Here is a 22,202-nt window from a genome sequence, read left to right as displayed (position 1 = left end):
AGCACTAAATACGAAGTTCAGCTGAGTCTGATGGAGCTAGATGAAAAGTCATGGATTCACCAAGGTTATACACATCATTCATATGGAGGTATTAGGATATATTGTCTCGTAATCATGAATGTCTGTGCAACATTTTGTGCCATTCCATCAAGTGCTCTAGATGTTATTTCACTGGATAAGAGAAAACCTTGACCTGCTGGTGGTGCTAGAGGACAAGTCAGAGGACCAACAGTGTCATTAGGATTCAGCTTCTGGGCATCACAATGTCTGCACAGAATTTTGTGACACTCAATTCGAATAGTTGTTAGGATATTCAGTCAGAACTAAGGCGGTGGGCTGACAGACAAACAGACCACGAGCCACACTGCGAGCATGGCTAAAAATACATGTTAGCTGGATGAAATCAGTCTCCCTGTCTCTCTAGCTCTCTAGAAATTTAGAGCAACATTTGAGCCAGTTGGCATCATTATATCAGACTTGTGAATGTGTTTTATGGCATCACGCTGAGGCACAGAAAGACCTTAGTCAGATTGGGGCTGTTGTTTAGTGTTTTCCTGTACATGACATCTTTTCCTTTCCCAGCTTATGCTTTCTTTTGATCCTCTTCCTCTCATTACTTTTTTTTTTCTTGTGTCTGACTTTCTCTCTCAACCTATATATCCTTTATGGGTTGCTACCACTTTGCTCTCCTACATTTCCTGCCTTTATATTTTTACGTTACCCCCGGCCGCACATCAAAACACCCAAACACTAATTTCTGTGTTTCGGTGCTTTGTTTCTGGTAAGCGATCATACACCGTGTCCTTTGATCTGGGATGTACATGGTAGTTAAATGAAAAGAAAGGAGATTAGGGCCACACGGTAGAGATCCCCCCAGGTTATGAAAAGAAAACAAAAATAAGACTTGACATGGTATCGTTAAAAACTGACAAACATCTGCGCTTACTTGAGTCTCTTTTGAAGTTTAATGGCTGCTGTATAACTGGGTTTGAATATGTTTTCTCTTTTTTTCAGGACTGTATCCCAATATAAATGGAGGAAACACAGCTGTGGAAGAAAATGTGCGTATTTGATGCAAGAACAATAATGGATTTTCTCTACATAATTCACAGAATAGACCAGAATATATTTTGCTGTTGTAAATCTCCCTAGAACCTGTGCTTTAACGGCTTTATCTGTTGAGATAAATCAGATATGAGCGTAAGTTACCTGCCCTTCCAAAATATTCTGGAATAGTTTTGTGCTGTTTTACATTTTACAACAACAGGTGTTACTTAAAAAAATCCTGGATATCTAATTTCAGATGTTAAAACTCTCAAAGCTCCTTTCAGTTTCCATGAACATCTGCATCAGCCAGTGGCAAACGACGGTCATGGCTAGAAAAAGGCACTGACTGCCCCTCAATGCTCCACATTGTTTCACTCTCATTGTTAAGGTGTTGGAGTTGGCACCTTGCACACGCCGCTGAATAGCTAACTTTGTGCACAGTCAGGTGTGTATTTCACCTTTTGAGAGGTGTGGCGTGTGCACATGATTCTGGTTATCCAATAGGACCTGTTTTATGTGATGCAGATGGTTAGCTAATTAATCTTTCTCTGCCACACACCTAGGAACTCACCAGACACTTGTGTTTTTATGCTTAGTTCTACACGGTTTTTAGTTTTTGTGTTAAACTTGTAGCCTGATGAAGCCTGAGTTTGGAAATATGCATCCTGTTTGGCAAAACGTTCCCTGTTTCTTCTCTCAGGACTATGAGGAGCCACTAATGTTTTGCCTGAATGAGGAGGACGAAGAGGACGATCCATCACAGTCTGACTCGGGTAAAGATTTTATTTTTAAAGTCTTTTTAAAGTCCCTTCCAAGGAAGGTTCCTTTCTCAGAAGCCCGTTTATAGATATGGTTTTAATTTTAGAGCTTGTGGTGCCTCAGCTGTAGATCATGTTTTGTGCAGACTGAAACTGATCATTGTTGTTTTAGGTGGTGTTATATTCATAGGAAGTTATCCAAGTAGCTTCCAATCATTAAATGAGACCAACTGCAGGAAACATTTCCTTTCCTGAACAGAACTTGGAACTCAGCTCTAATCCTTGACTATGGCAGTCTACCATCCCCGTGGACTATAGGATCACATTTCAGCCCCGTGGCTTGTCATGCCCCCCTCTCTCTGGAGTTTTTCGAGTCTTGTCACTCTGTGTTTACAGTGATTGCGGCACTGGGAAGGCATCTTTTTAATACAGCATGTAGAGAACACTTCTGTAGGTAATCCTGAGTCATTCTGTTCCCGCCAGCAGTGAGAGGAGGAACAGAAATGAATGTTAACTAGGTGACTGAAGGTGGCTTCACTCTGATCTTCTTCTGGATGGGAAGGAAAGGATTTGAGAGTGGGAACATCCTGCGGGTTAATAATTGGCTTGCATTGCTCCAGAGCAGACTGATGCCTCAGTGTAAGAATGCTGTGGTTACAAGCTGAGGCTTCGGGCTTTATAACACTTGGCACTGGACATCTGCAATCTTAACTTCCTGTGGCTGGTGTTGTTTTCCGTGCTATATGGTCTGGCCATTTTGTAGTCTGTGTGCATATGTGTATTAGTGAGTGTGTGTGTTAGTGTGTGTTGGCTGGTTGAGGAGTTTCACATTTTCTGTGTAGTCATTGTAGACTGCCTGCCGGTGACCTTGCTCGATCCCCTCAAAGGCCTTTTGTGGTTCAGACGAATAACATTAGTCACTTGAATATGTTTTCTTCAAGTTTCCCTTCAAGTTTCTTCAAGTTGCAGGAATTGTCTGAATTAGAAAAATAGCTCAGACTGAAAATGACTCAGGTTTTATACATACCATTCTTCTGGGATTACAGTGCTTATTTGACCCTTTCCTCATTAGACATGCCAAAGCTGTCGGGCATTACGAGTTACCGGCAGGTTTTTTTTTTAACAAAGAAGTGAAGCATATATTGTGACTCCAGTCTGTTTTTATCACATGCAGTGGGGCTGCTTTCTTGCGCCAATGCGTCATTAAATAGACAGAGAGAACTTCTGTAGCCAGAGCTTCAGCAAGAGATGAGGAATTTTGAATGTAGCTGTCATGTCCCCCCGTCTTCTTGATGTCAGCTTTTTCCTCTTTCCAATTCAAATTACTGCAACTCCACTAGCATGACTGTAATTAAATACAGTATTACCAAAGCAGGTTTTTACAAGGTTTACAATATAATAATTCATAATAATTATGAATTTTTAAGAGAAACGGCTGTCTTTCTTTCATTTTCCATCCGTCCTCCTCCCTCCCTTTTCCCCCACCTCTGTCCTCCTCATGCCCCCAATATTCAAATACCCCACCCAAAACACACACTTGCACCCAAATACCTACATAGAGACACACACACACAGACTTGTGCACCCGTGCTCCTTGTCCCATCCTCCCAGGTCAGCATTTTAATGTGAGTTTAGTGAACAAACAGCAAAGGCCACTTCATCCTGAGGAGCTCTGCTTTCCACAGCTGAAGAAAGGAAGGAGGTTGTTGTGTGTGTGTGTGCACTTGTGTGTTTGAGAGGGAGAATGCAGTAGGGAAGAGCGCTCTGAAGGGGGCAAGGGGTATGGGGAAGTGAAAAAAGGGGGTGTTTGTGGCTGAATGGGGGTTGCCAGGGCTTTGCTGAATGCAGTTTTCCAGCAGCTTGTTGAGATCCCCAGGGAGAGGAGAGTGAAGAGTGTGCAAATGGTGTGTGTGTGTGTGTGCGTGTGTGTGTGTGTGTGTGTGTGTGTGTGTGTGTGTGTGTGTGTGTGTGTGTGTGTGTGTGTGTGTGTGTGTGTGTGTGAGATGGCGGGTAAAAAAAGAGAGCAAGAGAAAGGGATTTATGATATGGATAGTTTGGCGTGGTGACAACAGACGATGAGCGCAGCACCAGGAGCGCTAGCAAGAGTCTCCGACCCCAGCTGAGAGATCTAATTGGAGAACGGAAAAAAGGACTAAACCTCACACAGACCCCACAAAGGCAGCATTAATGTTCACTAGTACAGTGCCAACACCCTTCACCACCCCTTCCCATGCACCCCCCCCCCCCCCCCCCCCCCCCCACACACACACACACACAGAAACTACTTTCTATAGTTGCAGTGTACCTCTTTTTCCCTCCCCTGCATATGTTCTGCCTACAAAACCCTCCTCATCCCCCCTTTTTGTCTTTTTTTATCACATTCCTTCATTTATGTGCATTTATAAACCCATGTTTGGCCTCTTTCCAGAGTGCCTTTGTCTGATTTGTCTTTTAAACCCCCTTCACAATCCCATTCTCTCACTTTTACCACCTCTAGTCAAACTTACTTTTATTCTTGCTGCTGCAAATGGAGCACTGTACTCGTGCAAGTTGGCAAGAGGAGGAAAATGGGAAAAAATGGCACAGAAGAAGAAAACAGCAGCGGCTCTCACTGCTGTCTCCATGGTGAGGCTGCTGACCTGGCAGTCTGCCCCCCAACCCTGCACTCCAAACCCCTTTCCCCCTCAGCTTGGCTTTGACATGCTAAAATATAGAGAAAGACACAGAGGGAATGGAGTGATCGAACTCTCTTCAGACGTGGCATCGGACATATTCGGAATGAGTGGCTTTTATCTTGGAGTGTGGAGCTCTGCAGCCTGGGACAATCATGAACTCACAGGGTTAATGATTTCTCCCGTGTCTGAGACTCACCTCCGCTAAGCTGTCTGCCCTCATGTTTGTCTTCACTGTAGGTTCTGAAGTCACTCCTATGTTTGACTTTGTCTCTCTCTGTTTCTTTCCCTCCTTCACTCACTCTTTCCGGCTGTCAATACCATCCTCCCCCTGCTCTTGTCAGCTTGTGTTGATCCCTCTCTCTCTCCCTCCGTACTGTGTGTGGTAGTCGAGTGACTGAGATAGAAAAAGACTTAGAGACCCAGAGGGTGGCACAGATTTGAGAAGAGCAGTCAGGAGGGCAAGAAAACGGAATAGAGACTGAAAGAAAACCGAAGAAAAGGAGCAGAGGGAGAAGGCAGGGTTCGGTCCCGGCTCTGTCGGACAGTTGTTTCGGAGTTGTGAAGGGGGAAGGGGAGGATTTTAGGGGGAGGGGTGGCTGGGGGAGACGGAGGGGAACATGCTGGCTCACTCCTGAAGTGTCAGAGTGTCTACAGCGGGGCTCTGGAAAAAGGAGAGCGAGGGCTGCAGCTAGTCCGCAGTCTGTTCAGCCATGGGGAAACGAATGTAAACTGAGGAACTGCTCATTTATTCATCAAACCCCGTGAGCTGTTTGGATGAAGATTTTCTTGAAGACAGCAAATCATGGATTCCGACTCAGACTCTCCTTTCAACTACTCCTGGCCTTCTTTTCCCAAGATGAGGATGCGCAGGAAGACAGGAAAAAAAGGTAGCAGAGCAATAATTAATTGACATGGAAATCTATCTTGCTGTTCTGTTACATTGACAGTTGTAGCTGTTCGAGTTGCCATAAATACCGACAGAGTCACTTTTCACTGATAAAAATATCCTTGAAGCGTGTGTTCTTCACATGTTAATTTCTGAAGTGTTTGACAGACTTTACATGCATGTGGATTAATTTCAGAGAGAAAGCTGCTGGCTGTAGGCACGCACGTCAGCCTTCTTTAGCTACATCATGTCACAGATGGCAAATGGAAGGCTTTACTGCAAACTGCCCTCTTGGCAGACACGTTTCACCGTTCACTGTGGAACAATAAAGTTAAAATTAGACTGTTCCCATGACACATTCTTACTCACAGGCCTCCACTGCAGCACCAACTCAATCAGAGTGAGATAACTGCATGTTTGCCAGTGATGTAACCTGATATCTGACAGTATGTTGGGGAATGTCAGATGTCCACTCGAGGCTGACTGAGTGGCTTGGGGCTTTCGAAGTCCTCAAGCCACACTGTTGTTTGCATGAATGAACCTTGGTGAGGAGTAGTGGCCTCATGTGACTTCTGGTGTCCATGTAGGGCAAAAGGTAGGCCCAATGCTTAATATGTCCTTTCAGATACATTATTTAGGCTCAGGCACCTGCTGTTCATAATCCTAATCAGTTTTTGTTTAGGCATCACTGAAGTGTCACTGGAGCTGAAGTTCAGTGTTTGCCACAGAAACTCAAGCAAAATAAAGTTAATCCTGGTGCTTTAACTTGGCATACAAGTTTGTTGCTTCATCATTAGTCATGGGAGAGCGAAAGTAAATACTTAAAATGGTACAAAATTAAACCAGAATGGTTAAACAGTTCACTGCTTGTGTGCAAATGGCTGTGTGTGCTGGGAAGAGAGAGCGAGAGAGAGAAACAGAGAGAAAGACAGACACAGAGCAAGATCAAGTTACTGCCATGTCTGTGTCATGGCTCAACTCCAGTGGTCTTTTCCTCATCTTTCACCATAAACCTCCGCAAGATTATCCATGTTATTGCTTCTTAATTGTGATTGACATCGGCAAATTTTATGCACACTGCCTGTCTGTGCTATTCGGCTAAAGAGCAGAAACAACGGCACTATGTAAACTTTTTAAACTGCCCATATATTAAAGTGAGTTTAAGCATTTTTAGAAGTCAAAATCTGAAGTAAAACAACCTTAGTTTAACAATGCACCTGCAAAGTGAAATGTGATTTCAGGTGTGCAGTGCCACAAGTTTATTTCTTCTCTCTGAAGACTGATCGCTGTTCTCTCCGGGTTTACCTCTTCCTGGATCTCTTGGGCCGGGTGACACACTGAAATATAAACACAGTGGGAACACACAATGTGATGCTTGGACCAGGATGTTTGACCGCAGGTGTCATAACTCAGAGCGGGTTTGTAGATTTTGGTAGACAATTGTTTTAATGATTTAACCGGCCTTCCATGAACACTGAAGTAAAATAATTACCTCTCTCCTTTTATAAGGTAAGAACACCCTCTCTTGTGATTATTTTTCTCCTTTTTTTAGACTCAGCTTATTATTTTACTCTGCTTCTAATTTCTCCCAGCTCTCACCAAAGTGACAGTTGTTTAGAGCAGCGCTTAAAACGTGACTTACATCATAAAAGAAGGGACAGCATGGACAAATAATCCTTTCATACTCATAATAAACAAGCCTAGGTGTTTACAGACTTAAAAATCATGATTCTGTTTATCTTAAACTTTTTGTTTTGCCATACAGCTTCTAAAGAGAGTGAACCTTGAGAAAGAACCCTTGTGACAGCTCTGCCTGCCCCCTTTCCATCCTGCCTTCCTCGATCCCTCTCTCCCAGGGGTGTGCATGGGTTGAAGGGTCACTCTCTATGTTTAACTGGCCTGTTCTGGAAACCTGGCAGTGACTGCAGTCTTTGTCTGGATCTCTGTAAAGCTCCAGCTCTCTCTTTTTCTCTCCTCTGTTGCTCCAGGCACTGCTACTGTATAGGGTTGGCTCTCACTCAGGGACATGCTCTGAATATCACATCACTCCAAATATACCTTCTGTGAGCAAAAATCTTATACTAATAACCCCACACACTGCTCTGCATGCCTTAAAACTCTCTTTGAAATGGCAACCTGCAGACAGCACTCTCTGTCTCAGCGATAAAGGCGGCTTCTCTGGCAGAAAGATTGATTTTGTGCGGCTTTAACTCGTTAGTAATATGAACTCCCTGCTTCTCTGTTATTCTCCCCGTTAACTAATGTTAAACACAGATCGCAGCGCCTGACAGTAATGTTCACTGAGGCGGTGTTTATGGGTCAGAGGTGTGTGAATGGATCGGGCCCGTCGCGGCCAGCTGTGGCTTTGGATCTGGCCCAGAACTTGAACTATTAGGCTTGTCTGTCAAGTTCCTGAAGTGGGTTTACATGAAACAGTATCTGCTTTCAAACAGCAGTTTGACCCACATTCAGGATCTGACCCCCTCTCTGGATTTGATGTTCAACTAAAACTAATCCTCCGTAACATAGTAGAGGGTCTAACTTTGTGCACACCTGACTTTATGGATCTAGATTCAGGTTCAAATACAAAATAATGTTTTCTTTTGGAACGAAGAGGATCCAGATGTTTTTTAATAAGACAGTTTTCTGCTGATCTCGGGCTGTAGTAACTTTCAGTACATTTAAATTGTGGGAGGTATCATCATACATTATGAGAGAAGCTTCAGAACTTTGGAGGCTCAGGGTTGATGTGGAGTGGTCTCTGCATATCCAGCAGTGGTCGAGCTTGAATCTGTTCCTTTACATTTGATGTGGATGGAAGAGGAGTCATCTGGTGTCCTCATCAATGTCTGCTTGACTCCCTGCTGCCGCTCTGATTTACAGCCTACAGGAAGCACAGCCAATTGTTGGCCTGATTTATTCTCTGTTACAAATGCTGGACCTCTCTTATTTTGAGGTGCTCGTAGCTTAGAAACTACGGATAAACTGTTTCTAAAGAAGACTGTTGAGTCTTGTTTTATTAGCTGCTTGAGGAGTTTGGGTGCAAAGACATGTTTTCACTGCAGACGTGATTTGGCATTTGTAAGGTGAGACTTGTCAGGAATATAATAATGTAACTGAGCTAATGAGGCTTCACTGTTACTACTGGTTGTTGGTCTGGATTGTGTCTTTCTTGATTGATTTGCACAAATGTCAAGCAATTATTTAGTGAAAAATGAATCTTTGTTGAGACAGAAAGACATTGGCGTTGACACTGACAAAGCATTCTCATGTCAAGGTCCTTTTAGTAGCTGTTTTGGCGCTTTCAATCATATCATATGTTCTTCATCAGCAGATGGAGCGTTCCCAGTTGTGTTTGAAATGTTTGTGTTTGAAATTTGTGCTACAAATTTTCATACATGTTGGTTTACAGTTGAGATTTAGAGTTTTTTAATGTTTCATTCAGTGCTGTGCATATTCAGTTTGTATTTTGAGCTGAAAATTTAGTAAGTGCTTCCCTATAATTTTTTTTTGTTTATGTCACTTCCACAATTTGTTTCACTCTTCATATTTTGCTACATTTCTCTACTTTGTACAAATAAGCTTAAACAATACTTTACTGTGCTGCGTAACTTTCTCGTCAAAGGTTCCTTGTAGTGAGTGCTGTTGTTAATAACGTCAGGCTTGAAATACTTTCTAAGAAAATTGTGTTGTAGAGAACTTGTGTTTTGTAGAGAGCAACATCCCAAAGGGAGCTGTGTGTGTTTTGAGAGCAGGAGTGTTTTCTCCTGTTTAACAGCAAAACCAGACTACAGCTCACAGTGACTCTACTGTGTTGAAAGGGTTCCTGTCAATGCTACTGTGTGCTCACCGGGAGTTATTTCCACTCACCCGCTGTATCGACGGCAGGGTGGGGAAAAAAACATGCCTACAGATGCCCACTCACCACTGCAAGCACACCCATTTGCGTGTGTGTGCAAGACAGACACACACACACTCTCATATAGAGACTCTTAGTCCAGAACAATGATATGCAACTGCCCAGGATGTCTATGTCACTTCCTGTGTTTGTGAGGAGTTATTTGGTGTTGCTGTGGAAACCAAATGTAATATTGAAAAATCCCCTCTCTCACTCTGTCTCTCTTTGTGGCTCCCTCCGTCTCTGTAGAGAAAAGCCAGTCCATAAAGGAGAGCCAGGCCTCATCCCCGACTCTGGCTGCAGCCGCCAGACTGTCAGCGATGATACATGGCAAAGACAGAGTGTATGCCAACGCCATGCTGGTGGACCAGGTGAGTTGGGCTGAAATGAGTAAGTAAAAATATATAATGTGCTTTGAGTTATATAGCTTAGTCATTAAGTCAAAAATAGGCTTGGTTCATATGATGTAAAAATGTTTTATTAGAGGAGCCAAAAATCAGTCTGTTCCCTCTCATTGCCTTTAATTTCTCACTTTTCTGTTCCAGGTGGATGAAGCTGACATTAGATACCGCTCTCCAGGGGAGGAGGAGGTGAGCCCTGCGCCCCATGTTGGCAGCCAGTGCTGGGACTCCTTCTCCATGACTTCTCATGACTCAGGAAAGTGCTCGCAGAACCAGCACTCATCCTCACCCCATAATGGGGTCAGGGGAATCCAAGGCTCCAATCTGGAGAGTCACAGGGAGCCATCCCCTCGCCCCTCTCCCTTTGCTAACTCCCCGTCTTTTCCTTCCTCACCCCTGGCTTCCGCCTTTCGTTTGTTCGAAGGAGCACAGAGGCGTCAGACTCAACAGTGTCTGCCAGCTTCTCCTGCCTTGAATCGCAGAGGATGCAGCTTGACGGAGGCAAGCCGGGGCCTGAGGTAGGACATTATTGCTGTTGATTCTTGAATTAAAAATCTAAGATACTTAAAGTGTTTTTCTCACAACTGGTTGCCTTTTTATTTAAAGTGAGAGAACAAGTGCTAACTTGATTCCTTGATTTTGTACAGCAGTATTTGAAACCTCTGCACCAACTTGGAAACTTGTAGTGTGATCTTGTTGATAAGAATTATGAACATTCCTAGGCCTAACCCACACTAAGACAGCCATGTATCATCTGTTTGGAATTTCAGCGAAAACATTTTTTGACGTTTAGTGCAGTGACTGTAGTCAGTGAAGGTGCGGAAAGTCACAGGAAGCCTGGACACAATTGAGCTGTTTGTGCGCTGAAGTTGCTGAACATTCCTTCCAGTTTCTTCAGGGCTGCAGGATCTTCTGTACCGGGACAGAAGCACAGGGTTTAAAGCCTGATTATAACCTTTATGTGGTAATGATGATGGTAAATGGTGATTTTTAGGATCATGGAAGATACTTTTCAGTGATCTTTACAAAACTGTGAAGGTCATCATGGACACAGAGTCAGCACATTATCTTGTAGCATGCAAGACTTTAGTATTTAAAACTGCTGCTTCCCTGAATGAGTTGTGGATCGGTTAGAGGGATCAAACTGGGCTAATTGTGAAGATTGCAATCTTAACAAAACTGAAAGTGATCCTGGAGCTATTTAATGCCAGGCACAGTCTGTTTGTCTAAAATTGTAATGTGTGATGCCAAGACTTTTTACGGTTTCAACATTGTTCTTTTAAATTTTTAGATTTAAATTAGTCAGGGCTGAAGTAGCAACAGCCATTACCAAACATTGTGACTGTGAGATCATAACCTAAGCATGTGAATATGGTTGTTTCTGTGTTTGTGTGTGTATATGTGTAAATAGTCCTAGTCTTGAGTGTGACAGTGGGGAAGAGGACATCCTGGGACATTCCTACCCCTGCTCATCTTTAAAGCAGCAGGCCATCCTGCGGTCGTGCTCGGGAGAGGAGAGGGACTCTTTCGACACGTCACCAGACTTCAACAGCACACAGAAGACCACCAAGGTACACCCATTAAACATGTTAATAACTTAAATGTTTAGCAGCAGTGTTTTTCTCCATGCCGTTAGAAATCACATGTGGCCTGAGACAGAATCCAAACAGTAAATTAAAACAGTCTTTACGACTATATTGCCTTCTAGACAGGAGATTAAAAAGTTTTTGATTATTTTTACTGATTGCCTACTTCTGCAAACTCATGAAACTGCTTGAGAGTCACACAGTACAGCAGTTTGACTTAAATCTTCTGTTGACAGATCAGATGAGCAGGCCACCTATGTGTTTCCACTGTGACACGATGTGCTGAACAGGCATGATGTATCATACCTTTATGATTTAATTTTAATCACATTTTACTGTCAGTTTACAGTCACAATAAAACACTAAAGACACAGTCAATGCAAACTACTATAACAGACACAGTCTTCCTTGCAGACAAACATCAGTTGATAAGCCCAGACTGTCAGCAGCTCAACAATTTGAACAAAAAGTCAGATATATTAATCTGTCAGCCCCGCAGCATTCTGCTGCTCTCCAAGTTTCCCGTTCAGAGGATTGAACCCGTGAACTTCTGCTTACTGCTCAACCCGATCTGTTCCTTCTGATTTGTTTTCTCACCCAGAACCCAGAGGAAGTCGAGGTTCGCCTGCGCTCCTACTCCTGCTCCTCCCCCAAAGCCAAGCCTTCACGGCCACTGCTAAACCGAGACGCAGCCATCACTGACCTGGCAGAAGGTGAGTGAACTTTGACCCCTCTGCACTGTGACCTTTCTTTTCCCAGGAGCCAGCTGAATGGACACATGTGCCACATGTCTAACATGTGAAAGACCAGACAGGTGTCATAAATCAACTGATCCTCTATAAAGTATATGTGTGTTTACAGTCAGCTTTTATGCGACACCACTACTCATGTGTATGAGCGAGTGTGCAGCATTAAGGTCGTGCTTTATCCCGTGTAGGTGCATTCAGCAGCAGCGGTCGTTCTCTACTTCAAGCTTTATCTCTCTCTAAATCCCTCTCTCGTCTCAACCAAGTTAGTAAGTACAAGAATGCTGCGGGTTGGTTGGTGAATGCATTTCACTATGTCTTCTTGCTCTTTCTGATAATTATCAAGAGCTGCACAATTAAAAGGCAGGTTTGTATACTTAAAATTGTATGTAATGTAATTTACAAGTATATTTATAAAATGGAGTAAAACAGTTAAATTAATCTTGATGTAGTGAGAAATCAAATCATTTTTCTGCACATTCCGGTGTAAAATGATTCAGATATTTTGATCACACAATTTTGCAAAACAATGATGTTTCTCGTTGTTGTCCAAATTGTGCAGCTCTGTATCTGTGGTGACTGTGGCCCTCGAAATGTGCAATGCATAAACCACTGTCTCAGTAAAGAACCTATTCATCATTATTTTGAAGTGCTGGATGATCAAAAGCAGACTTTCTCCAAAGCTTGATGCCAAGACTTGTTTCTTAGTAATAAAACAATAGTCATCCGTGTTATTGTGTTTAATACTCTTTTTTTAAATCTATGTAATGACTGTCAAGTAGAGGTCTGAATCTATATGATTTTGATATCCTGTGGCTTTGGAAAACGTTGTCTACATAACTCTTACACATCATCTGAAAGAGTTGTTTCTACTCTGAGGTTTCTTTTTGCTTCCATTTGGGTACGTGTTTTGTTTCCCTCTTGTTTTTTCTGTTTTTCCATCTTTACTGTCATCTGGTTTTTCAAGGCAAAACTGGTTTGCTGTGTTTGTTCTTTCTCTGTAGGGGTTTACTGGATGCAGACTGTTTCAAGGATTCTTGTATTTGCTTCTAACTCAAATCTGATTTAGGGTGATGGTTTTTAACCCCCTTAGCTGATTAACCTAGAATCTTCTGGCTTACTCATTTGCCTGTCCTTGTTCCTCTACGTTACAGAGCAGAGAGCCTTCAGCCTGACAGAGACGCCCAGAGAAAAGAGGTAAAATCAGTGTGTCATCTCATGAGCTCACACAAGATCCGCTCGACTGTGCAGGGTCTTCCTCAGATGTTCCTCCTTTTTTAGGCATCGGTGTTGACCAGTGGTTAGAGATTGGCTCAAATGAGCCTGCACATGTGTATGTGTGCATTTGTGTGTGTATACGTGTATCTCCATTTTAAACCTGTGGTTGAGGTCTGAGTGTGCAGGATATGACATACTTCCTGTTGCAAGGCCACGGCCAGAATTCACTCTGATTGCAACCTAAAAAAAAAGCCCTGAGTAAACAGCAGTACTCTGGACTTTCCTGGACGTCAAACCTCAGACACATCTAGCTTGTTTCTGTACCACATTAATGATACTGAATTTGTAGGATGTACATATTCTAGTATGTATTTTGGATATAGATTTTAACAGATGTACTGACAACATTTGCTTTTCCATCCTACCATGTGACAAATTGTGCTTATGTTGTTTGTATTTCATAACTGCCATAATCCATATTCATTTTATAGTTTATTTCATTTCACTGTCTCATAAATTTATCTTGCGTTAATGCATTTTGTTTGCTAATAACCATGCCCTGCTAACAGTGGAAACATCGTAGAAGATCATGTTAGACAGTTAGATTAGATCATATTAGATGATTAAATTATTATATCATATTGTATTAGGACAGATCATATTAATACTACAATATTCACAATACCAGACTAATTGGACTCACCATCCATTTTTGTTCCTCACAATATCTCAAGCCATCTAGTGTTAACAAAATGGGGATGTTGCCTTTTCCTTACGCTTTTGCTAATAGGTTATATGGTTTACTAAAACAGTATGTCGCACAAACAACCATGTGACTATCCACAGGTAAAACCTGTTGTCATATAACTTTTTCTTGCACTTTTTATTACGTCCCCAAATGACTTGTAGTCTCTAAACTTGTTAGTAACATTTGAGTCTCATGATGAGGTGAAAAACAACAACCTGGTCTGAGGTGTGTTATATCCATGCAGGGTTTTGGGTTTCCGTAAGCGGGCCCAGTCAGCAGAGGAGGAGAGCAGCGCATCACTCCAACACCTCACCCTCACAGAGTTCCTCAAAGAGTATGTTTTCACCAAAACAACCTCACAGCCATGCATGCGTGGCTTAACTCATTCTAACCCCGTCATAAAACCATTCTCTGACTCATTCATGAACCACATGGATTCTTTTCAGATGTGTTTGGTCATAAATGAATCCTCAGTAATAAATCATATTAACACTTTTAATGCCATGCCTCAGTATAGGTTTGATGTGATGTTGCATGTATTTCTCTTGTCTTGTACCTTCTCTCTTTGTTGCCTTCACCTAGAATGTCTGATGTGACTAGCATAAGTAGCTATAAACAGTTGACACATTATAAATTGCATCTTGCCAAGGTCATACTATAAATAGAATCCACTAGAGTCCATAGTGACTTCCAAGCATGCCAAGCATGTTGTTAAGAGTAATAATCTGTAGACCAGGGGTCCTGGAAGACTGTCTGGACATTCTTTCATTTCAGCATGACACCAGTGTACCTGATTATTCGTCTGTTCCTATTATATAAAAAGTACTGAAATAATGATTTGTTTCATAAAAAAGTGTGCATGTTGGGTTTGAATGCTGCAGTCTTCCACAGGCCAAAATGATGTGAGGAGTTGTGATGACTGCTGACTAAAATGTTCTCCCTGAAACAGGATCGAGGATGAGGAGTGGGATAAATACATAATCCCGTCTAAGGTTGAGTCAGAGAAGTACAAAGTCAGCCGGACTTTCAGCTTCCTCAAGAGCAGGATGTCCAGCACTCGCAACAAGACCAAGGTGAGGCGACACAGTAGTCTTTGCTCCTGTGGAAAATATGATTCCTGCTAGCTAAGCCTTCACCTACATGTGTTCAAAACGTGATTGAAAAATCCCTATAGTTGAACTAAAACAGAAACTCAGGGCTGGAATGCCTCCCGAAGTAGTGCAGTAAAAGGTTTACCATCTCTTAGACAAGCCAGGTCAGAATTCCTGTGCTGTGGAGCCATTGTATGTTCAGTGTGCCTTTATTTGGCAAGGGAGAAAATTCCCTCTCCTCAGGTCTTAGCAACGGGACACAGAGAATAATATCCTCTTACATAATACATAGACCCCCTCCACACAGCGTGAGGAACCAAAAACACATTCCATATTATACTCTCAGTCCTATAAACATGTGTGCATGTGTTCAGGAACGTGCTTCCATGTATGTACAGACACACGATGTACACGAACAGTCAAAAAACAAACATACACTCTTAGACTTCCTTGTAAAGTTTGATAAGAAAATAAACATTGTACTATCACACACATACACAGAGGAATCCTCCTAATGCCCCCCCTAAGGATTAAGCACCACAACAGCAGCCATCCCCATAGACCTTAACAAAGTAAACAGAAACGGTCACTCAGAGGCCCCTTTATCTCAACTAACTCCACTTTAACAGGTGTGTTTCAGCAAGATGATGACCGCTATATGCCTCTTTCTGCCTGCAGCAGAGTGGTGTTATTTCTACTTTGGTGGTTCACATGATATCGTGGCAGTAACTGCAGTAAATGTCAGCTTAATGGGTAAAATTGCAATATTGATCACTTGTATTTCAGGTGAAGGGGAAAGAGGTGAAGGAGGGAAAGGAGAAGTCAGGAGCCGCTAATGGACACCAGTTTGCTCCTGTGTCTCCATCTGGTCCCACTCTCTGTGTGGCCTGTGATAAGTCTGTTTCTGGGAAGGAGCTGTTGCAGTGCTCCAGTGAGTATTACACTGTCATTACTCTTGTTGTTTTATGTCCTGTGGTGGCTGAACTGTTTAGGGTATGTGTAAATCTCTTCGCACGTGCTGCCTTAATGTTTTGTTTAGTAGAAGGCATGAAGTCAGATTTCTTCCTCCCACAAATTCAGCACTGATCGTGAGGAGCATAGCAGTTTAACAGCCATCTTGACACTGAATCCAGAGATGTGGTAATTATGTTTATTATCATATAACTGATGAAATTAACAGGGATTTGCCTTTGTCTGCAGACTGTTTCGTGAATGTCCATAGAAACTGTCGAGAATCTGTTGCAGCCTGTGGAAAGGTAACCAACAACATCATGCACCTCGTTTGATTTCACATTAAAAAACAGTAAAGACGGACATTACACCAATTTTAGACAAATACATCAAGTTAACTTGTCACAGTTAGCAACACTCTGTAATGTCTTCTGTGGCTCTGAAAAAGATTTGTCAGGTAAGTAAAATAACCAATGATGACATTTGGTAATCCCAGTTTGAGCTTGGAGACTTGGAGACTTTTTTTGCTTTTTGAACATTCTTTATTTTAAACACATTCTGATTGGAAAATCTGTCACTCTCATGTTGTTACTGTGCTACAGCCGTTACTCTTCTTAATCAAAGTCTCTGCCCAGTGCTCTAAATCCAGAAAGTTCACATATGGTCTCTTAGGGTTGTCAAATATCCTTCTTTGGAATTGTTAGAAATCTGTACCTGTCCACTGACCATGTCCAGTGGTCTGAGACGCGTGCTGTGTGGCAACAACATCACCAGTTCAAATTTGTTGCAGGTCATTCCCTCTGTCTCTCCCCGTGTTTCCTGTCACAAGGCAAAATGCCAAAGCAAATATATAAATTAGTTACTGAAGTAGAGGCAGGCTGAGAGGAGGTGGGCATATCAGGATGAGTAAATTCCAACACTTGAAGACAAAGGAACTCCTGGAATGTTTTGAAAAACACAATAAGAGTATCTAAGGGGGGGTCTCTTTAATGGTTTTGGTTGTGCATAAATTGATGCCAATATTGAATTTATTGTTTTCCAACCACAACAACGTGATATTTTAAACAGACATTATGATTTACAACTGTTGATGTTAATATGATTATGTCTTTCCCCAGAAGCTGCCGGAGAGGAATGTATTGCTGATGAAAAGCAAGACCATGTCTCTCCCACAGAGTGAGTCAGAAATAACAATGTGTCCCCCCTCTCCCCTAGTGTCCTCCCTTGGTCTTTGATTCATTAGGTTTTCACCTGTCCTCCCTTGTTTCTCCTGTAGTGCACTAAGTAAGCCATTTCTCCTCACCCCCGACTCTCCCCTCTTCCCTGTTGTTCTCTCCCTGGTAAAACAAAGTTAAATTTTAATCTATCTCAGCAGGGGATCTAGCCTGGATTGTGTTTACGCGTGTGTTTGTCCATGAACACTGAGGTTGAGTGTTTCTCCCTCGTTGAAAGGATCAATTTATTTCTTAATTTGAACCATCGTCACTGTTTTGATGTCTGACAAATGTGTCAGGGACAAACACAGTTTCAATTACCAAAACATATTGTCATAACTGTAGGCTTCATGCCTAGTTAAACAATGAAAAATAACATGCAGACCTCCTCACAGCTTTATAACCCGGTTAATGTTACATTCAGTGACAACATAGATATAAACAAAACATCTGAACACTAAACTGAGTTTTGAAGTATTTATTTGTAGAATGGGAAAGCCTCCAAGGTGTGACTGATCGTTCTTCCTATCTGATCTTACCTTTAGACTCTGTCAAAGACAACTTCCCAGCTTCTCCTTCCTCTTCCTGTTCCCCCTCACTGCCAACGATGACCAAAGAGAAAAGAGAAACAGTCGCCCCTCTCACCAAAAGCCTCTCCATCTCTATAGACAGCAGGTAGGATGGCAGCATTTACACTATGGTTTCACCAAAACATCAAAGCAGCACTTGGATTTGTTAAATTTTGAATATGACCACTACTACAAAAGAGTCTATTTTCAGTCTGACTTGAGCCTATGAATCTGGAATCTGTTTCAGAATATCTAAACAAAGAAACCCTTGGTTTCAATCATCCACCCACATGAAAACACTCTCTTTGTTTTTGTCAAAATGTTTCATGCTTAGTTCCAACTTGAGTTGTTTCTCTACAGACGGCTGAGTGACTCAGCAGGGGTGGATGGAGAGTGCAGTGCGACATCTTGCACTAACAGCTTATTGTCTGATGAGGGAACACCGGTCACAACCACTCCGCCATCCACCGACCCACCAATCGTTACACAGGGTGAGGAAGAGAAACTTGCCGAATTTAAATTTCTCAAGCATCACATTGAGAACTACTGTAGAGGGAACAGGGATTCATAATTAAGACGTTCATTATTTTTGCTCCCACAGATTCTGTAGATGCTCCTCTACTGAGCGACCTGTCAGCTGACCTGCTGGGACTTGATGCAGAGTCGTGGAGTTTGGCGGTCAGTCCCAAGTTCTGCAGACAACACGACAGGCACACCATCAAACGACAGGATGTTATTTATGGTGAGAAGATTTTTTTTTCTTTCTCTCTTAATAAGCCAATTGTCCCCGGAGGTTCATTTTCAGCCTGTCAGAAACCTTTGCCCAACTAAACATCTCATCTGTACTTGTAAACATAAACACACATTTCCACCAGATGTTTCAGTGCCCATAATCCACTTTCACTGTGCCCATACAGAGCTGATGCAGACAGAGCTGCACCACATCCAAACGCTGACAGTCATGTCAGAGGTGTTTAGGAGAGGCATGTTGGAGGAGCTGCAGCTGGACTGGGACTGCGTGGCCCGGATCTTCCCGTGCTTGGATCCCTTGCTGCTCTTCCACAGGAACCTCTTTGGAGCGCTGCAGGAACGGCGACAGTCTGCAACCCAACCTGACAACCCCCGAAATTATCTCATCCAGCAGATTGGAGACATACTGCTTCAGCAGGTTGATGAAGATTAATTCATGCATATAAACACACAGGTAAATGTCTATGCTCAGTGTCTGATAGGCTCTCTCTCTCTCTCTCTCTCTCCATAAGTTCTCAGATGATAATGCTGAGAAGATGAAGCAGGTGTATGGTGAGTTCTGCAGTCACCACACCGAGGCCGTCAGTGTCTTCAAAGAGCTACAGCAACAGAACAAGAAACTCCAAAACTTTGTTAAAGTAAGCTCCCTGACCTCTTGTGCTTTTAAAAATTATGGTTTTACAGGAAAATGTCCTGATAGAGAAGCTGATGTTCTCATTTTAATTTTTTTAACTCTGTTCACAGCAACAGAGCAATAACTCTCTGGTCAGGCGGAGAGAGGTACCAGAATTTATCCTGCTGGTCACTCAGCGCATCACCAAGTATCCAGTGCTGCTGGAGAGGATATTACTGTACACTCAGGGTAAGTGAGCTCTACATTGTCCTACATGAAACTGTAAACACATTCAACGCTTAAGCTTTTTTCATGTTCAACAAAATGACAAGACAAGGGTATTTTAAGGGTATTTTAATTGCATTTTTCTTTTTTTAATACTAGATGATGTCGCGGTTTTTAAATAGTCTGTTTGAGAATAATATTTGCCTTTCATGACTTGTGCCACTTAGTAGTTAGCGGATAAAGAAGGCCCATCTATATAAAGTCTCTATGTAAGCAGAGAGCTGACGTGCTAAACACTTCTCTTTGTGTAGCTGTGCTTTGTGTGGAATATATGTCTGAACGTTTTTTAATTTTTACTTTGAGTGCAGTAACTGAAAATCTGTGTTTTGTAATGTTGACTCTCCCACAGAGGGAGGTCAAGAACACGCTGACTTGTCAAGTGCCCTGGTTCAGATCCGCGACGTCATCGCTGCAGTGGACCTGACTGTGAGTAAGTACGAGAGGTGTCAGGAGCTGCAGGAAGTGCTGGCCCGGCTGGAGAACAAGAGCTTTGCCAAGCTAAAGAACGGCAAGGTGTTTCGCAAACAGGATCTGCACAGCAAACACAGGGATCTGCAGCATAAAGGGCTGGTCTACTGGAAGACTGCCACAGGACGTCTAAAAGGTATGTATGACATCACCTGTCACAGGATGAACACGAGATGTTTTGAGGTTTAAGAAAACCAATACCTACATATATTTCTACTCCTGTTTTCAGATACTTTGGCGCTCCTGCTCACAGATGTTCTGGTGTTCCTACAAGAGAAAGACCAGCGCTTCATATTTGCAGCGGTGGTAAGACGCAGCCCAAACGATGCTTTGAAATAAGACACTTCTTAGCCCGCTGTCCATCCATTTCCTTTAAACCCATTTTAATGGGCTTTATCCACTGTTTCAGGACCAGAAGCCTCCAGTAATCCCTCTGCAGAAGCTCATCGTTAGAGAAGTAGCCAATGAGGAGAGAGGGATGTTCCTTATCTCTGCCTCCTCAGTGGGACCAGAGATGTATGAAGTTCACACCACCACCAGAGAGGAGAGGAATGCGTGGATGAGACACATACGACAAGCTGTAGAGAGGTGTGTGGATGTCTGCAGTGTTTTTCCCACTTAGAATCTGTGTGCCTGTGTGTGTGCCTGGTCAGAGTGTGTGAGTGTATGTGTGTTACTCATTATCTGACATACTGGTCTACCTGGCAGTTGTCCTGAAGAAGAGGAGGAGGAGGAGCAGCGGAGTGCTGAGACAGAGGAGGTCAGGAGAGCTGCAGAAGCAAGGGTTCAGAAGATCAGCAAGTTCCAAGGTAAGAAAATATTTGTGTGCCTGCATACATCTTATCTGTTACCAGTGGTTGATATTGTGGATGGCTTCTGAAGTTATGAAAAATGAGAAATCGTTTTGCAAACAACAAAAAGACTTGAATTGTAGTGTGTGTTTTATGCAGAGACACTGTTGGGTCAGGATCAGCGTATCTGCAACAGCCTGGAGGAAAAGTTACAGCTGTATGCTGAGCTTACTGAGTTAACCCTCCGCTCACCAGAAGTGGTACCACGTCGCCATCTGCTGGTACAACCAGACAGGGACAGTGAGTTGCCACGACAGGCCTCCTCACTGCTCACAGCAGCACTCACAGAAGGTGAGAACACTGCTGTGTGTGCACACAAGCCTAATTACGGCTAATGACTTGTGACTAACCTACTTAAAAAATGAACATGAGTGCACTGTTCTACCAGAGTTTTTAGTTTCATCTGCATCTCCACACAGACTTCTTTGAAATAGTAATCTTTTGGTTGGGAGCAAAGCCATATTGATTTCTATATATGAGAAACACCATCAAATACTGTCTAATACTATAGTGTTTTATACACAGTGCTGACCCCTTGCTGAAAGAGTGGCTCACACTTGAACACATTTTGTATAATTTTAAACAAATTACACCACTTTCCTAAAGCCCCTAGTGCACAGCCATGGTACACCCGCACAGGTGTTTTCACTTATTGTGGCTGATTAGGCTGACCTCTTTTCACAACTGTGCAGCTGTTTTAATTAGAAATGTGTATTAGTTTTAAAACCTTAAGTAAAGTTACTCTGCAGAGTAACTATCATTCAATATGAAAAAATGTAGCCTGGATACAGTATTGTATGAAACAACTTAAAGTTGGAAGTGAATTGTTTTTTAAAGATGATATGGTATCGGGTAGGTTTTTGTTGTCATGGTTGCCATTTGGAAAATCGTGAATTTTGACAGAAATTTGCTCCTTTTGCAGCAGAGAACCTGATCACCATTCTTCAGGTTCATGATGGCCTTTCTGTACAAAGTCAGAGCTCTCCTGTCCGAGGACCAGAGTGCTGCAGCTACAACAGTCATGGCAGCAGCATCCAGGAGTCTCCCTCTGAACGTGAGCTGCAGATATACACTGTAATTCTGAATGTCATTTTGTATGTTTCTCCTTTAGTTGGCGTTGCTGCTCACATAATACTTGACCTTTGCTGATGTGGGTGAACGACACTGCCTAATGTACAGGCTGTGCTGTTTACCATGTTCCCTCTCCTTTCTATGTTCCTACAGCAGATTATCTCAGCACGCTTAGTATGAGCTCTACCTCTCTTGGATCAGACACAGAGCTGACAGGGCTGGATAGCGCATTGTGGAGCTCTGCTGTCGAGCTGAGAAGAGGAGACACCAAAGGGACACTGTTAAAGGTTCAACCACTATAACTGTACTTCCCCATGACCAATATTTGTTAATGGATAAGTATACATTACTGTTCCCCTGGATTAACACATTGTTC

General features: G+C 42.7%; 1 protein-coding gene across 5 annotated transcripts in view; it reads left to right on the top strand.

Annotated features, from left to right (window-relative positions):
• The window catches only part of LOC121185105 (rho guanine nucleotide exchange factor 28-like), a 33,945-nt gene that overhangs the window by 8,517 nt on the left and 3,226 nt on the right, over nucleotides 1-22,202 (top strand). For 2 of the 5 annotated variants that reach the window (XM_041043101.1, XM_041043100.1), the window contains exons 1-25: nucleotides 5,157-5,367; nucleotides 9,514-9,635; nucleotides 9,810-10,183; nucleotides 11,077-11,236; nucleotides 11,853-11,964; nucleotides 12,189-12,266; nucleotides 13,152-13,194; nucleotides 14,208-14,297; nucleotides 14,913-15,036; nucleotides 15,841-15,985; nucleotides 16,255-16,310; nucleotides 17,124-17,181; nucleotides 17,765-17,894; nucleotides 18,149-18,279; nucleotides 18,390-18,530; nucleotides 18,706-18,956; nucleotides 19,051-19,176; nucleotides 19,283-19,400; nucleotides 19,786-20,040; nucleotides 20,134-20,210; nucleotides 20,314-20,492; nucleotides 20,613-20,713; nucleotides 20,855-21,046; nucleotides 21,678-21,809; nucleotides 21,980-22,113. In XM_041043101.1, the coding sequence (XP_040899035.1) occupies nucleotides 5,283-5,367; nucleotides 9,514-9,635; nucleotides 9,810-10,183; nucleotides 11,077-11,236; nucleotides 11,853-11,964; nucleotides 12,189-12,266; nucleotides 13,152-13,194; nucleotides 14,208-14,297; nucleotides 14,913-15,036; nucleotides 15,841-15,985; nucleotides 16,255-16,310; nucleotides 17,124-17,181; nucleotides 17,765-17,894; nucleotides 18,149-18,279; nucleotides 18,390-18,530; nucleotides 18,706-18,956; nucleotides 19,051-19,176; nucleotides 19,283-19,400; nucleotides 19,786-20,040; nucleotides 20,134-20,210; nucleotides 20,314-20,492; nucleotides 20,613-20,713; nucleotides 20,855-21,046; nucleotides 21,678-21,809; nucleotides 21,980-22,113 (3,414 nt within the window). In that variant the 5' untranslated portion in view covers nucleotides 5,157-5,282. Of the gene's footprint in view, nucleotides 1-1,014; nucleotides 1,062-1,747; nucleotides 1,821-5,156; nucleotides 5,368-9,513; nucleotides 9,636-9,809; nucleotides 10,184-11,076; nucleotides 11,237-11,852; nucleotides 11,965-12,188; nucleotides 12,267-13,151; nucleotides 13,195-14,207; nucleotides 14,298-14,912; nucleotides 15,037-15,840; nucleotides 15,986-16,254; nucleotides 16,311-17,123; nucleotides 17,182-17,764; nucleotides 17,895-18,148; nucleotides 18,280-18,389; nucleotides 18,531-18,705; nucleotides 18,957-19,050; nucleotides 19,177-19,282; nucleotides 19,401-19,785; nucleotides 20,041-20,133; nucleotides 20,211-20,313; nucleotides 20,493-20,612; nucleotides 20,714-20,854; nucleotides 21,047-21,677; nucleotides 21,810-21,979; nucleotides 22,114-22,202 lie in introns of those variants that run through there. The other 3 variants (XM_041043104.1, XM_041043102.1, XM_041043103.1) reach the window with 3 other exon arrangements.

Source organism: Toxotes jaculatrix, chromosome 7 (genome assembly GCF_017976425.1).
Source record: "Toxotes jaculatrix isolate fToxJac2 chromosome 7, fToxJac2.pri, whole genome shotgun sequence".
NCBI classification, from domain to species: Eukaryota; Metazoa; Chordata; class Actinopteri; family Toxotidae; genus Toxotes; species Toxotes jaculatrix.
This window is presented reverse-complemented; position numbering and strand designations above follow the sequence as displayed.